Genomic DNA, 12,752 nt, shown 5'->3' on the forward strand with positions numbered 1-12,752 from the left:
TTCTTGGCAAAATGTCTGTATGATATTTTATCTTTCCGGGTTTCTGCCAAAAACGTATAAAAATCTATAACCAGACATGACATATGTGATGTCCCCCAGAGACATATTTCCTTTTTCATTTTGCTTATTTGACTCCAAGCATTCATTATTTCTTTGCTTAAGATTCTGGGATATAAGCAGACACACCAGAGCATCCCAGGAGGAAGAGCTGCCTGCCGGCACAGAGTCTGGGAACCCAGAAAAGCTCAGGACTCACCACCTGGTGTGGCTTCATGATAGTGAGCAGCTCAACAAAGGAAAGCCATGTTCAAGCCCAGGGCTGGGATCTGGAAACTTCATAAATCTCCCAACCATCTGAAACTGAGAAGTCTCCCCAAATAGAATCTCCTGGTTTATCCTTTTAGGGGGTAGATAAGAGAAAGATCTTAATTCCAGCTTTCTTTCAAAGCGCAAAGGCCAGAATGCACCCTCCACAGAAAAACCCTCCAGTCTTTCTCCCAGACACCTCCTCACCTGAATGGAGACAGCTTCCCTCTGATGGGAAGTAAACATTCCACCTGCTTTTTGGTGTAGCCGAGGTGCCGCAGCAGATAATTCTGCTTGATGGTATAGAGGAGTTCTGCCAGGAAGAAGGGGTCTTTTACACTTATTATCTCCCCTGTCATGAGATAATCAAAAAGATGCAAGGCAGACCTGCACTTTTCCATCTTATTCTGGGGGATGAAACCTATGCAGAGAAACTTTAGGCTTTCTACATCTTGAAACTTCAGTTCCAAATCGATAGCTAGAAGCTTCTCTCGAAATCTCAATTGACAGTTTTCATCTGAACTGGAACCCAGACTTTGATCTTGAGATGTGGCCATCCTGAAAAAGAAAATGGGGAAGGAGGCCTCAGAACTGAGTGAGACACGGGGCACGTTGGGTTCTGGATCCGCCCTCAATTCTGGCCTGCTTTGTTCTGGGCATTTGCCAGGCTCTCTATGATTCCCAGCCTCTTCTGTTTGGGGCATTAGAATTCTTGGAAGTGCCAAAAATTAAAATTACGCGGGGCTACTTCAAAATCCCACAGCCCAGCCTGCCGTATGAATGCACACCTGTAATCCCAGTGACGCGGGAGGCTAATCGTGTAGGATCACAAGTTAGATCCTTGGCACAAAATAAAAATAAAAAAGTACTGGGATGTAGTCAGGGGTAGACCATTTGTGTAACATGTGTGAGCATCTGGGTTCAATCCCCAACACCACAGGAAAAAAAAAAAAAACCTAACCCAGAAAACTCTACCCCAACATTACAAGTTACCTTCTAGGAGATTTGGAGGGAGTTTTATTGGAACTCCATTTACTCTGTTTTCTCCCAAATAAAAAATGTCTCCAGCGGGAGAGAGTTAAGAGTGGGGAAGATACAGCACATTTTCTCTCAGGCCTGGTAACCTGGTTGGAACTTGTAAGCTTCCCAATTGGCAGAAACAGCACTTAGGTCTATTTTTTAAGTTGTAGAAACAAAGCAATCTTGGCTTGGTGAACATTTCAGAAAGAACAACCTAAGACGATCAGGTACCCTGAGGGACAAGGGTTCATCCTTAACTGCAGGTTGCTAACGCTAACCAGCCTTTATCTCACAACAAGGAAGCCATCACCCTTTTCTTCCCATCTACCGGGAAGAAAAGGGTGGGGTTGTTTTTTGTTTTAAATAAGAAATGCTCAAATTAGTGTTGGGCGTTACAAAAAAGTACTTATCTACCTGATCTATTTATAAACTCTAGGATTCTCTACACTGAATTTCATTCTACTCAAAGGAGAAACGCATTGATAAAGATCTTCACTAGAATCTTATTCATTCTATAAAGACTGAGGTATGAATTCATTTTGCAGGATTTCAGCTATTTTAGAAGCAGGAAAATACTTTCTAAAGGTAGGAACAAAGTTTCAATAACAAAGAGTGTTTATATCACTTAGATATTATGAATTTTCTTCTGGGCTTCCATCTGAGTTTCTTTAATTTGAATAGATATTACTTTTGTTGTCAGGAAAAAAAGAAAATAGATGGCATTGTGGTGTGTGCCTGTTGTCCCAACTACTTGTCTTGGCAACATGGCACAGCCCCACCTCAAAAGAAAGAGGAGAAGAAGAAGGAGAAGAAAAAAGAAAAAAAGGAAAAGAAAAGCTTCTATTTTAATGTAACATGAGTTGGGGTCTTCACCAACTGGTTGCTTAGAGAACCTTTTGGGGTCTCCCACATCATCTGCCTTGTGTTTTCCTAAGATTCTGACCCTTCGCCTCAGTGAGTCTGACAAACCTGTCTGGACTAGGGTACATCTGCCGGTAAAAGGCTATGTTGAAGACTTCCTGGTTTTCAACTAACTTTCATTTTCCCTGGTACAGCAAAGACATCGAGGCAGAAATAATGTCGTTGCTGACAATAAGGATTTTTGCAAATTTCTATGGCCTGAACAAAGGAGAAGGTCGAGCCTGAACCTGGAAGCGGGGTGGTGCGGGGGGTTACTCACATGTCTTCCGCTCTAAGTTCCACCAAGCCTCTGGAAGGAAAAGTTTCTCTGAAGAATTCCCTTAAAATGAAGTTTCAAAGAAACTAGAATCGTTTATGTGCTCTGAGGTCCATTTGTGTAGCAAGAGAGAACCCAAAACGTGCTGTCCCAATTGGTCTGGAGAACGGTGACTCTTAACTTCCTGCTTTTGTCATTGCTCCTAGGTTTTTTTCCCTCCCTGTCCCTGACTAAAATAATCTTGACTAACAGCACCTCCTAAAGGCCAATGTACATTGGTTACTCATCATAGAGCTCGGGAATTCCCCAAGTGGGAAAAGGCAAATGGCTCTGGGATCCAGGAGGTATTCCAGCCATTCCTTTAGATCACAATTCCCCCAAAAGGAAACAAGTCCATTTCCCTACCCATCTCCTTCCCAAACTCATTTCTCCTTTAAAATAAAACCAGAAAGCTCATGAAACAGTAGTTATCTTAATCTTTCCTTGAGTATGTCCATGTGCAAATAAATAAAAATTTTAAGTAAGCCCATGTGCACATAAATAAAATATTTTAAAAGACCAAAAAATAAGTGAAAACGGGAGACTATAAACCTATTTGGAGTTTCTTGCAAGTGAATTAATTAATAGTAGACGACACTGATAGTATCTGCATTCTCAACGTTTTCGATCCAGCAGGAAAAAGAGATTTTGAAGAAGTATTTCTCATAATAAAATAATAGGAAATATTTGCATTGTACCTACCATGTGCCACTCATAGAGTATTGACAAATATTTACTTAATTAATCATCCCAACAACACTCTAAAATTAAAACTATTACTATGGCCCCTGCTTTAAAAATGTGAAGATTAAGGCACAGAAAGGTAAAAAGTAATTTGCCCAAGGTCACGCAGTGAGCCAGAAAGCAATATTTAAATGGGCAAGTTTGACTCCAAGTCCCTACACTGAAATTAACTCAAATGTGCAGACCTATTGAAAGAGGTACAGAAGCTTAGGAAGATGTTTATCTCTGGAAAAAAGCAAATGTAGGATGCTTTTTCCAGCAAATGTGCTAAAGTGCCATTCCATACTCTAGACCTCACCCAGAGAGTTTCAGTATTTGACAAAGACAAGTACTGTAGTGAGAGTTGTATGACAACATCAATCTACATAATGCCACTGAATTGTACATTTAAAATTATTTAAATGAGAAATTTTATGTTATGTGTATTTTACCACTTGGTGGGGGGTACTGGGGAGTGAACTCAGGGGTATATCCCCAGCCCTTTTTATTATTTTTAAATTTTGAGACAGTGTCTCCCTATGTTGCTGAGGCTGACCTCATACTTGAGATTCTCCTGCCTTAGCCTCCTGAGTTGCTGGGATGAGAGGCATTTTCCACCACACCTGGCTTACCCTAATCTTTTTTTAAAAAGATAAAGACAGATAAACCCTAAATCTTAGTCCTCTGATTTGATTAGAAATATTTTGTTCCTTAGGCCATTTGGGGAGGCAATTTTATAAAACTATCATTTCTTTCTCACATTAACTCTTTCAGCTTTTATTCAATAATGTTAACTATTTAGCAAGCATTTCCTAAATCTAAAGCATGGAATTCCATTGGAAAGCAAAAGGGAATAAGACACAGTGCTGGCCTTCCTTAATAACTATGACACTACCACTTTTTTATCCCATCTCTAATAAACTTTTATTAGCTACTTTCTGCTTTTGTTAGCTTATTATCTACATTCAATAGATGAGGAGACAGAGGTTCAGAAAGGCAGACTCTCTTGCCACCATCCCCAAACTGGGAAGAGCTGGTAATTCAGGCCCAAACCCAGGTCTCTCTGATTCCAAATCCTGAGTTCTTGATCTTCAGGCTACTGCTGGCTGTCACTCCCTATGTCACCATACAGGATCTGTAAGAAGTGGGCAGGGTGTGGTGGTGCTAAAAATGGGGCTTCTCCTCAGTGTCACACAGACTCAAAGAAGTCAGGGACAAGTCTAGACAAGGATGCCCAGGAGAGAGAGGTATTTGATTTAGGCCTGGAAGGAAGGTAAAACTTAAGCTTTTCTCTTAGTAATCCTGGTAGTCAAGGGAAAGACTTAAGCCGAGTTACCAAGGGGAGATAGCAGGCCCCGTGGGTATTTGTACTCAGTATTTCAAACTTCTCCCCTTTAGAACAAAACCCCCTAGGGCACACTGATGCTGAGCTGACAGTAACATGAACAATTCTCAGCCTCTGCCTGAAGGACAGTCAAAACCTTTATATCCTTTAATGGTGATGGGTGTCAGCTACTGCTCTGGTGACTAAGGGGAAACGCCTGTTTCTCTTTAGTTCCGCTTTGGGAAGCAGGAATAGTAGACCTGATTGGTTTTCCTTTACCTCCAAGCTCTGGTCCAAGTTCCCCAACCTCAGAGAGACTTTATATATGAATGAAGGATTGACACCCAGGATAGAGGGGGTGGGTGCTCCAGCTAGAGAATAGCTCAGTGTGCTGAAAGGTCCATCCCAGTTCTTGAGAGTCCTCAAAAGGGCCTGGGGTAGCAGGAGCTTTTGATTTGACATCTTCCAACTTCCAAGACTCCCTCCTCCTCCATATCATGCCATACCTTTACGCACTGACTCAGAGACCTTCCCAGAACCAGCCTTAGATGGCATATGGGAGTTAAGTGAAACTAAGTTCCGGAGGAAGAGACTTTTTCTGTTAAGTTACCTTTTTCTGTTAAGTTACCTTCCTTCCAGGCCTAAATCAAATACATTTCTCTCCTAGGCATCAGGAGCAAGAGATGAGGCTGGGTAACTTCTTGGACAGCACAGCACAAACAGCAGCTGCAGATTTTTGCTGAGAAACTTACATAAAGACTGTTTTTAAAATCAGGACTTATGCAATAGAAATTCAGGACATAGGTGACCTGAAGTCCACGGCCTCTCCATAGAAGGAAAAATGTCTGATCAATATTTTGATTGGACTAAAGCCTGCATGAATACCTCATAGACACTGAGTGCCTTAACTAGGTTTGGGCAGGGGACAGACTTCCTTAAACCCATCCATCCTTGTGAAGCCAGAATTAACAGGCAGTCAGTATAGATAGGTAAATCACATCAGGTCAGATTGAGTCAGGCCAATTTTAAGTAACTCCAGAGAAGTCTGGGATTGACATGCTAATTATTTTGTGGTACTGGGGATTAAACAAAGGGCTTTGTGCATGTGAGGCAAGCACTCTCCCAACTGAGCTATATCCCCAACCCTGAAACCTTACTTCTTTCAGAGCCCTTCCTTCACCCTTAACAAGAACCTGCCCCTGCCCCTACAGGGAGCTATAAAGTTGTTAATTACTGTGTCTTGGGCTGCACCATCCTGCCCTTCCCCCTTCAGCCCACCTGTTTCCCACCTTTTGGTCATCCTGGGCCTAATCACTTATGCAAGAAGGAGAAAGATAAGGGGAAGAGGGCAGAAGAGCAAAGAAAGCCTAAGACATATAAAAAGGCAGAACACCTCACTTCTGGGGATACCAGGATACCAGCTATGCCCCCTTCTCCCTCCCAGGAGAAGTCTATGTTACCCCTTTGTAAATAAACCCTGCTTTATATGCTTGCCTCGGCGTGCTTCTCTAATGTTATACTTCAACAATGTGAGGGAGCAGAACTCATCCCTGATAACCGGTGCTACCACTTACCAGGCGCAGTGTTGTACAACTGTAATCCCAGCAATTTGGGAGCCTGAGCCAGGAGGAATTCAAGTTCAAGGCTAGTGTCGGCAATTTATCAAGGCCCTGAGCAACATGGTGAGGCCCTGAGCAACTTAGCAAGGCTATAAGCAACTTAGCGAAACTCTGCCTCAAAAATTAAAAAAAAAAAAATTAAAATAAAGAGGGCTAGGAATGTAGCTCAGTGGTTAAGTTCTTCTGAATTAAATCCACAGTATCCAAAACCAACAACAACAACAACAAAAACCACCTGTCTATCCATATAAACCTCTAAACAATATCCATTCGTGCGCATCCCTCAACTCCCAGGGATTCCTCCCCTCTTTGGGAGCTCTGTTTTCTTTCTATTAGTCTAATAAATCCTGTTACTCTATTCTGACTTTCTGTCCATGGATTTCATTCTTCAAATTCACAAGACAAAGAACCCAACACCATGTTCTGTGTTACACCTGCAGAAATTTCCAAATGAACTGAGAGGAGGCTGTAGCTTGACAGGTTAAATGTGATCCATCTTGTGTCCACTATAGGACTAAAGGACACTAGAAGCTAGGTGATTCAAAAGTGACAAAACCTTGAAGTTTCACAAGAGACAATATTTCCTGGAAGAGTTATATTGGCAGTGGATCGGCTAAGCAACTAGGAGGAAGTGGTTACATTTGAGTACAATATTTTTCATGCTGCTTAAAAGAAAAAAAAAGATAAAGCAGAAAAGTCTTCCAGATTAGTTTGTTGTTTCTAGAACAAAACACAAGGACAAATCAGCTTTAATATTTGATTTAATAATTTTTTTCAAAAGGGCAGCATATAACTTAGCCATATCTGTTAAAAGCTACAATAAGACAATAAGAAATGTCACTAATAGCAATGTATGCAAAAGAGGAGTTCCATTAAGGTGGCCATACACCTCAAATTGATTACCTTCAAAATCTCAGGAGCCCTTTCTGTGTAAATTGGCAAACTGAACCTAAATATTATATGGAAATGTAAGAACATGTAAACCAGTATGGCCAAAACCATTTTTATGGGCTAAGGATATAGCTGAGTTGGTAGAGTACTTGCTTCACATGCACAAGACCCTGGGTTCAATCCCCAGCACCACACAGACACACACACACACAATTTATAAAAAAAAGAGCACGGATGACTCACACTTCTCAATTTCAACTCCTACAACAAAACTGCAAGAATCCCACAGTGTCAGGAGCTGAGGCCACAGACATCACAGCTTGTCCCTGTTTCCCCTCCCCCTTCCCTTCTCAGGTTGACTTCCTGTGCCCCCTGAACTCAAGATCCAGGCCTTGCCATGTCCCAGATACAAGAAAAGAACCCTGTGGAGGAGACTAGTGAGGAGAAGCAATGAGGATTAAGTAAGACTGGAGATGACTAGAGTTACTAACATGCTGTCACAATGGGCAAAAGGTGCAACTTATGCAGTCGAAGGGGAGAAATAAAGAATGTCCACGAGCTTCTGCCCCTTTCAATGCTTTGTTTACTCAAATAATTTCACTCTATAGGATTCCTTATCAAAGGAATGACAATCCTTAATTTGAGGCACTGCAATAGACATAATCAATTCACAGCAAACAATTCTAGATACATTATTTCTAAGCACTGCAAACACACTTAATTATGATAGGCTCATGACAGACATTCCCTCTGCGTGCTAAGTTCAAGTGTCAGATCAAAAGTCTCAAGCCTTAGGCTCTAATCCGGCAGATAGATGCACACTCACTCAGACCACAGTGATCAGATCAGGAACCAAGACAGGCTTCTCCTGGGGTGAACCTGACGGGCCAGTTGAGGAGGTAGACCTAAGGAGAAGTTGCGGCTCTCACCAGGGTCAAGATGTGGCTGTAGAGTTTGAGAGTATTGAGGAAGATACAGAGGGTCAGGCAGATGAGAAGAGTTGGGATGTCAATCCAGGTCCTCATCAGGCTCTCCAGCTTGTGTGTATCAGTATCGGCTGGCTGAATGTCTATTTGTTTGCTCTATTATTTATACTAAATTTGGGGGCTTTTGACCTCCCTTTCAATCCTTATCAGCTGCTACTGGATTTCTCAGGGACATCATTTACCCTGATCTGTGAAGACAGCCTACCAGCGGCTTCACTCTGAGTTTACCAGGGTCAGAGTAAGTGACTTGTTTGTGTCTGAGGGCCATATGGGAGAGGAGGGCTCCTCCGTTAGGCATGCCTGGTGAGACTGCAGGTTTCAAACTGGAGTTTTAAAAACGAAGTTGCTTAGGCTCAAGCCTAAGGCCATCCTCACACATAATAATGAAGGCAAACCTGGAAAAGACACCAACAGAGCCGAGATGAGAAATCTGTATACCCCTAGGCAATGGGGCTTTGTCCACCTGTGATTCTGTGATGAAGACACAGTTCTAGGGACACAAAAGAAAGATGAGGAGAAAAAGCTAAAGGCCAAATATCCAGGACAAAAGCCCAAGGCTCCAACTTCCTCATAGAGATACCTAAAAGGGCCAAAGTACCTTGACTCAGGAGATTAAACATGACCAAAGCCAAGAAGAAGAAGCAGGTACCAAGTGCAGACCAGATAAGAATCTGGTGATGGGTGACTACAGCCTCACCTCACAGGATTCACCCCAAAGTCCTTGCTGGTCACCAGCAATCTTCCTGGGTAACTTGGGCCCCTCCCCCATCCTCACCCACTGGGCACCTCCTCAGATCTCAGCTTCCAGCCAGGAAAGACTGAGATTCTGCTAGGGGCTGCTGAGAAGGCAAGGGGAGTGGAAGAGGGGCGCTGAGATCATTTCTTTGGTTGGGACTTCCACACCTTCACTGTAGCCCAGGTAGGGACCCAGAAAGAGGAAAAGACGGGATTGGATCATGCTGAAAACTTTTTATTGTGAGAAACTGGGAAGATCTGATTCCTCCTTTTTGAAAGAGAATGTCCCCAAACTGGTTAAGCTGAATTAACATGGCAGGTTTAACATCCCAAGACTAACCTGACATAGTTGAGAAAGGTAGATTGAATGAGATGTGTTTTCTGTGCTTCTAAGTGTTTTATCACTTAAGCTGCTACTGCTTCATGTTTCCATCATGAGAGGTGTTTTAGTCAGTTTTTTTGCCACCATAATCAAAAGACCTAACAAGAACAATTTTAGAAGAAGACAAGTTTATTTTGGCTCACAGTTTTAGAGGCCTTAGTCCACAGATGGCCAACTGCATTCCTTTATCTCTTCCTGAGATGAGGCAGAACATCATGGTAGAAGGGTGTGGAGGAAGAAAGTAACTCAGGACATGGCAATCAGCAAGCAGAGAGAGGAGCTCCTCTCACCAGGAACAAAATATATACCCCAAAGACACATCTTCAGTGACCTACCCCCACCAGCCATACCCTACCTGCCTACAGTTACCTCCCAGTTAATCTATCAAGTGAATCAATGCACTGGTTAACTCAAGCTCTCTTAACCCAATCATTTCACTCTAAACTTTCTTGCATTGTCTCACACATGAGATTTTGGGAGATAAATCATGTTAACTATTAAAGGAAGTTTAGAGAACCCTCAAAAAGGAAAACCAATTTTCTCACTTAAAACTACGGTGTCCATTTACCCTCCTTTATTTAGTATCTCTTATAGTTTGCCCTGGTTTGCAAATAATGTAAAAATTGATGAACATTATTCATGGAAAATGGGCACCTCCTTTCTGTCTTTTAGCACACCATTTCTGAAAGGTTTGTGGGATATGGATCTAAGAGCAGTGGTTTAGGAGTCAAAGATATTTGGGTTATAGTTCCACTCAGTCTTGGCCGTGCCATTGGATAACTTGTCCAAGTCATTTAACCTCTCTGCTTCTCTGTTTCCTCATCTGTAAAATAGAGTTAAATATGTGTAAAATTAATTCTGATTCTAAATTTCTATATCTTCCAGCAGAAAAACTAAAAGTGAGAAAAGCCCATGGATGAGTCTTTGCATTGTACACTGAAAATATACTACAGAGGGGAACTATTGCAGACTACATAAAGAGAAAGGAAATTTGAGAATGGAGGGCTTTAAATTCAGGCAACAGAACTTCGTAGATATCATGGTCTTGAGGTCCAGGAAAATAAAAAACTTCTAAGAAGTTAACCATGGAAATTCCGCCTACTTTCTCTGCCTACATCTGGGCCTTAGCTGCTGAAATGCTGTCCTGGCAGCAGAGCCGATGGATCTGAGGGAACATTCTCAGTCCTGCCTATGTGGAAACCCATGTTTTAGACATAATTAGATGCCAGGTGCATTATTAGGGAGAGTGAAAGAGATAAACTGAGCTAGCCCCCAGGGCTTAAAGTTGGGAAGCACTGAAGCAGCAGCTACTTAGGAGATGATTCACCTTTGGAGAAATCAGGGAAAGTGGTGGAGTCAGGAAAACTGAAATTTGCCCTGTTAGAGCATGGTATCTCACCTCTTATGCAATAAGGAGAGGTCACAATCCTGATTCGCCAACAGGCTGAAACATAGTGTTGACCAGTAATATTCAATCTGGTTATTACCATCTTGGCCTGAATCTTATAAAATGTAACCTACTAGCTAAGACAAAGAGGGCCACGCTGAGAATGACTGTTCAAGAGAGCAAGATTCTGTCATCCTCTCATGCCCTTTCACTTTCAACATTCTCATGTGTCAAACATTTAGCCCATTGAGAATGACTGGTGAATTTGCTAATGTGGTGGCAGGGCAGGGGTGGAGGGATGGTGGGGGGAATGGGTGTGTCTATACTTCTCTACTGACTGACTGTTCAGTTTTCTGGCTGTGATTCAGATTGGATAGGAAAAGGTTGGTGAGGAAGGAATGGAGAGAGCAGGATCCCTGGATTTCTTGGCCCTCAAAAGCCTTGAATGTCACTTGTAATTATATATATAATTTTTCTGTTTCTTTACTCCATTTCCACAAGCTGTCATCCTTAATCTAAAGTCCATATGGGAAAGGGAAAATTCTAAACATCATAGATATGTTATTAAATATATATGTACATAATTTTGTACATTTGAAAGAATTAGAATCATCAAGACAGTGTGGTCCTAGCAAAGGATGGCAGGTAGAGCAATGGAATAGAATTGAGAAATAAACTCAAAAATAAACTTTTACATTTATAGTCAGGCAATTTTTGATGAAGATGACAAGATAATACAATGATATTCTTTTCAATAAGTGGAGTTGAGGGATCCAAGATGGCAGGCTAAAGGGAGGCTGCATCCTGTGTCTCCAGGACCTGGAATTCAAGCAGTGGGAATACTGTTTCTCCATAAGTGATTAGAGGACCTCTGGCAGCTGCTCCTGTGCAGGAATCACAGCCTCTGCACTGCACAGGACTCCTGTGCAGGACCTCCTTCTTGCTGGTCCTCCAGTACCCGAGTAGGACCACGGGCATTAGCACCGGAGCAGGACTCTTGGCTGGCTACCTGTGCAGGAATCCCAGCCACTGCTCCCATGCAGGACACTTAGACACTGCCCACATGCAGGAACTCTGGCAGCCTTTCCTGTGTGGACCCTCATCTACCAACATGGGGCTCCTCAGGATGCCTCCATCTTGGAGCACTGCAACCACTGCCACAGTCCCCTACATGTGGTGGCCTGCATCTGGGGATGCTGCACTGAGTCTGGAGAGAGCCACCAGCCACAATACTGCATACCTCAGAGCCACATCTCAGAACATGCCACTCAACGCCGCCACCTGCCTCCACTCAACCCAGAACCCCATCGCTGAAAGCAGCCACCTTCATCTTGGGACACCTTCATCACCATCTTTAGTTGAGGCAACTCCCAGCTTGGAACACCAGTTGGGGCTTAGGAGCAATATCAAGGTACCAAAAGTCCTCAACTGTCCCTGTTCCCGGGCAGCCACGAACCTGACAGGCACAGTGCCTGCAGCTAAGCAAGGTCTGTAGCTCACAAAACTGGGTCCTGAACTGCCTAGTGTAAAACAGGTCTCCATGACAGGTGCATAGCTCCTAGGGTGCAGCCCACAAGACCTCCAGAGAGAAAGGTTCTTGATTGGGAAGTAGAAAGGGAGGGGATGAGTAAGATACAGTTTAGAGACTAAATTAGAGACCAGGAATTGTGAGGTCTATAGGTGATATAAGGAGATAAGACCAAGTGCCCACATCACACAAGCAGGCCCCAAAGTAGATCCTTGGACCAACCCTTCCACCCTAATAAACTTCACCATCCTGAGGGTGGGGATACCAGTGAACAACAGACAACCTGACCTATTGGATGAGAAGGGAAGCTTGGAAAGATACTGATCTCCAACAAAAATTATCCTTGTATCTTCCTTCAAGATTTCTCTCTCTTTCTCTCTCTCTCTCTCTCTCTCTCTCTCTCTCTCTCTCTCTCTCGTTCACTCTCCTTCATTTGTGAAACCAAGTACTTTTAACGAATTAGGCTGTTGAGGACTGGGATGTCTGAATAGTATATTATAGTGGTGTTGTATATTCTTTTATCTCCCGTTTTTACATTTTTACTTTCCTTAATATTTATGTTTGATTTTTTTTTTGTACTCTACTGTCTTTCCAGTTACTGTCTCCCCCAAATTACTTTCTCTCTCTTCTCCTGC

At 42.7% G+C, this 12,752-nt stretch overlaps 1 protein-coding gene across 5 annotated transcripts in view; it reads right to left on the reverse strand.

Moving 5' to 3' along the window:
- Positions 1-2,711, reverse strand: part of Casp10 (caspase 10) — a 33,874-nt gene extending 31,163 nt beyond the window's left edge. For all 5 annotated transcript variants that reach the window (XM_027941861.2, XM_071618920.1, XM_071618917.1 and 2 more), the window contains exons 1-2: positions 2,507-2,711; positions 514-864 (exon numbers count right to left, since the gene is read on the reverse strand). In XM_027941861.2, coding sequence (XP_027797662.2) covers positions 514-864; positions 2,507-2,508 — 353 coding nt within the window. In that variant the 5' untranslated portion in view covers positions 2,509-2,711. The remainder of the gene's footprint in view (positions 1-513; positions 865-2,506) is intronic.
- Positions 2,712-12,752: the final 10,041 nt, after the last annotated feature.

The sequence above is a fragment of the Marmota flaviventris genome, chromosome 11 (assembly GCF_047511675.1).
Source record: "Marmota flaviventris isolate mMarFla1 chromosome 11, mMarFla1.hap1, whole genome shotgun sequence".
Classification (NCBI taxonomy): Eukaryota; Metazoa; Chordata; class Mammalia; order Rodentia; family Sciuridae; genus Marmota; species Marmota flaviventris.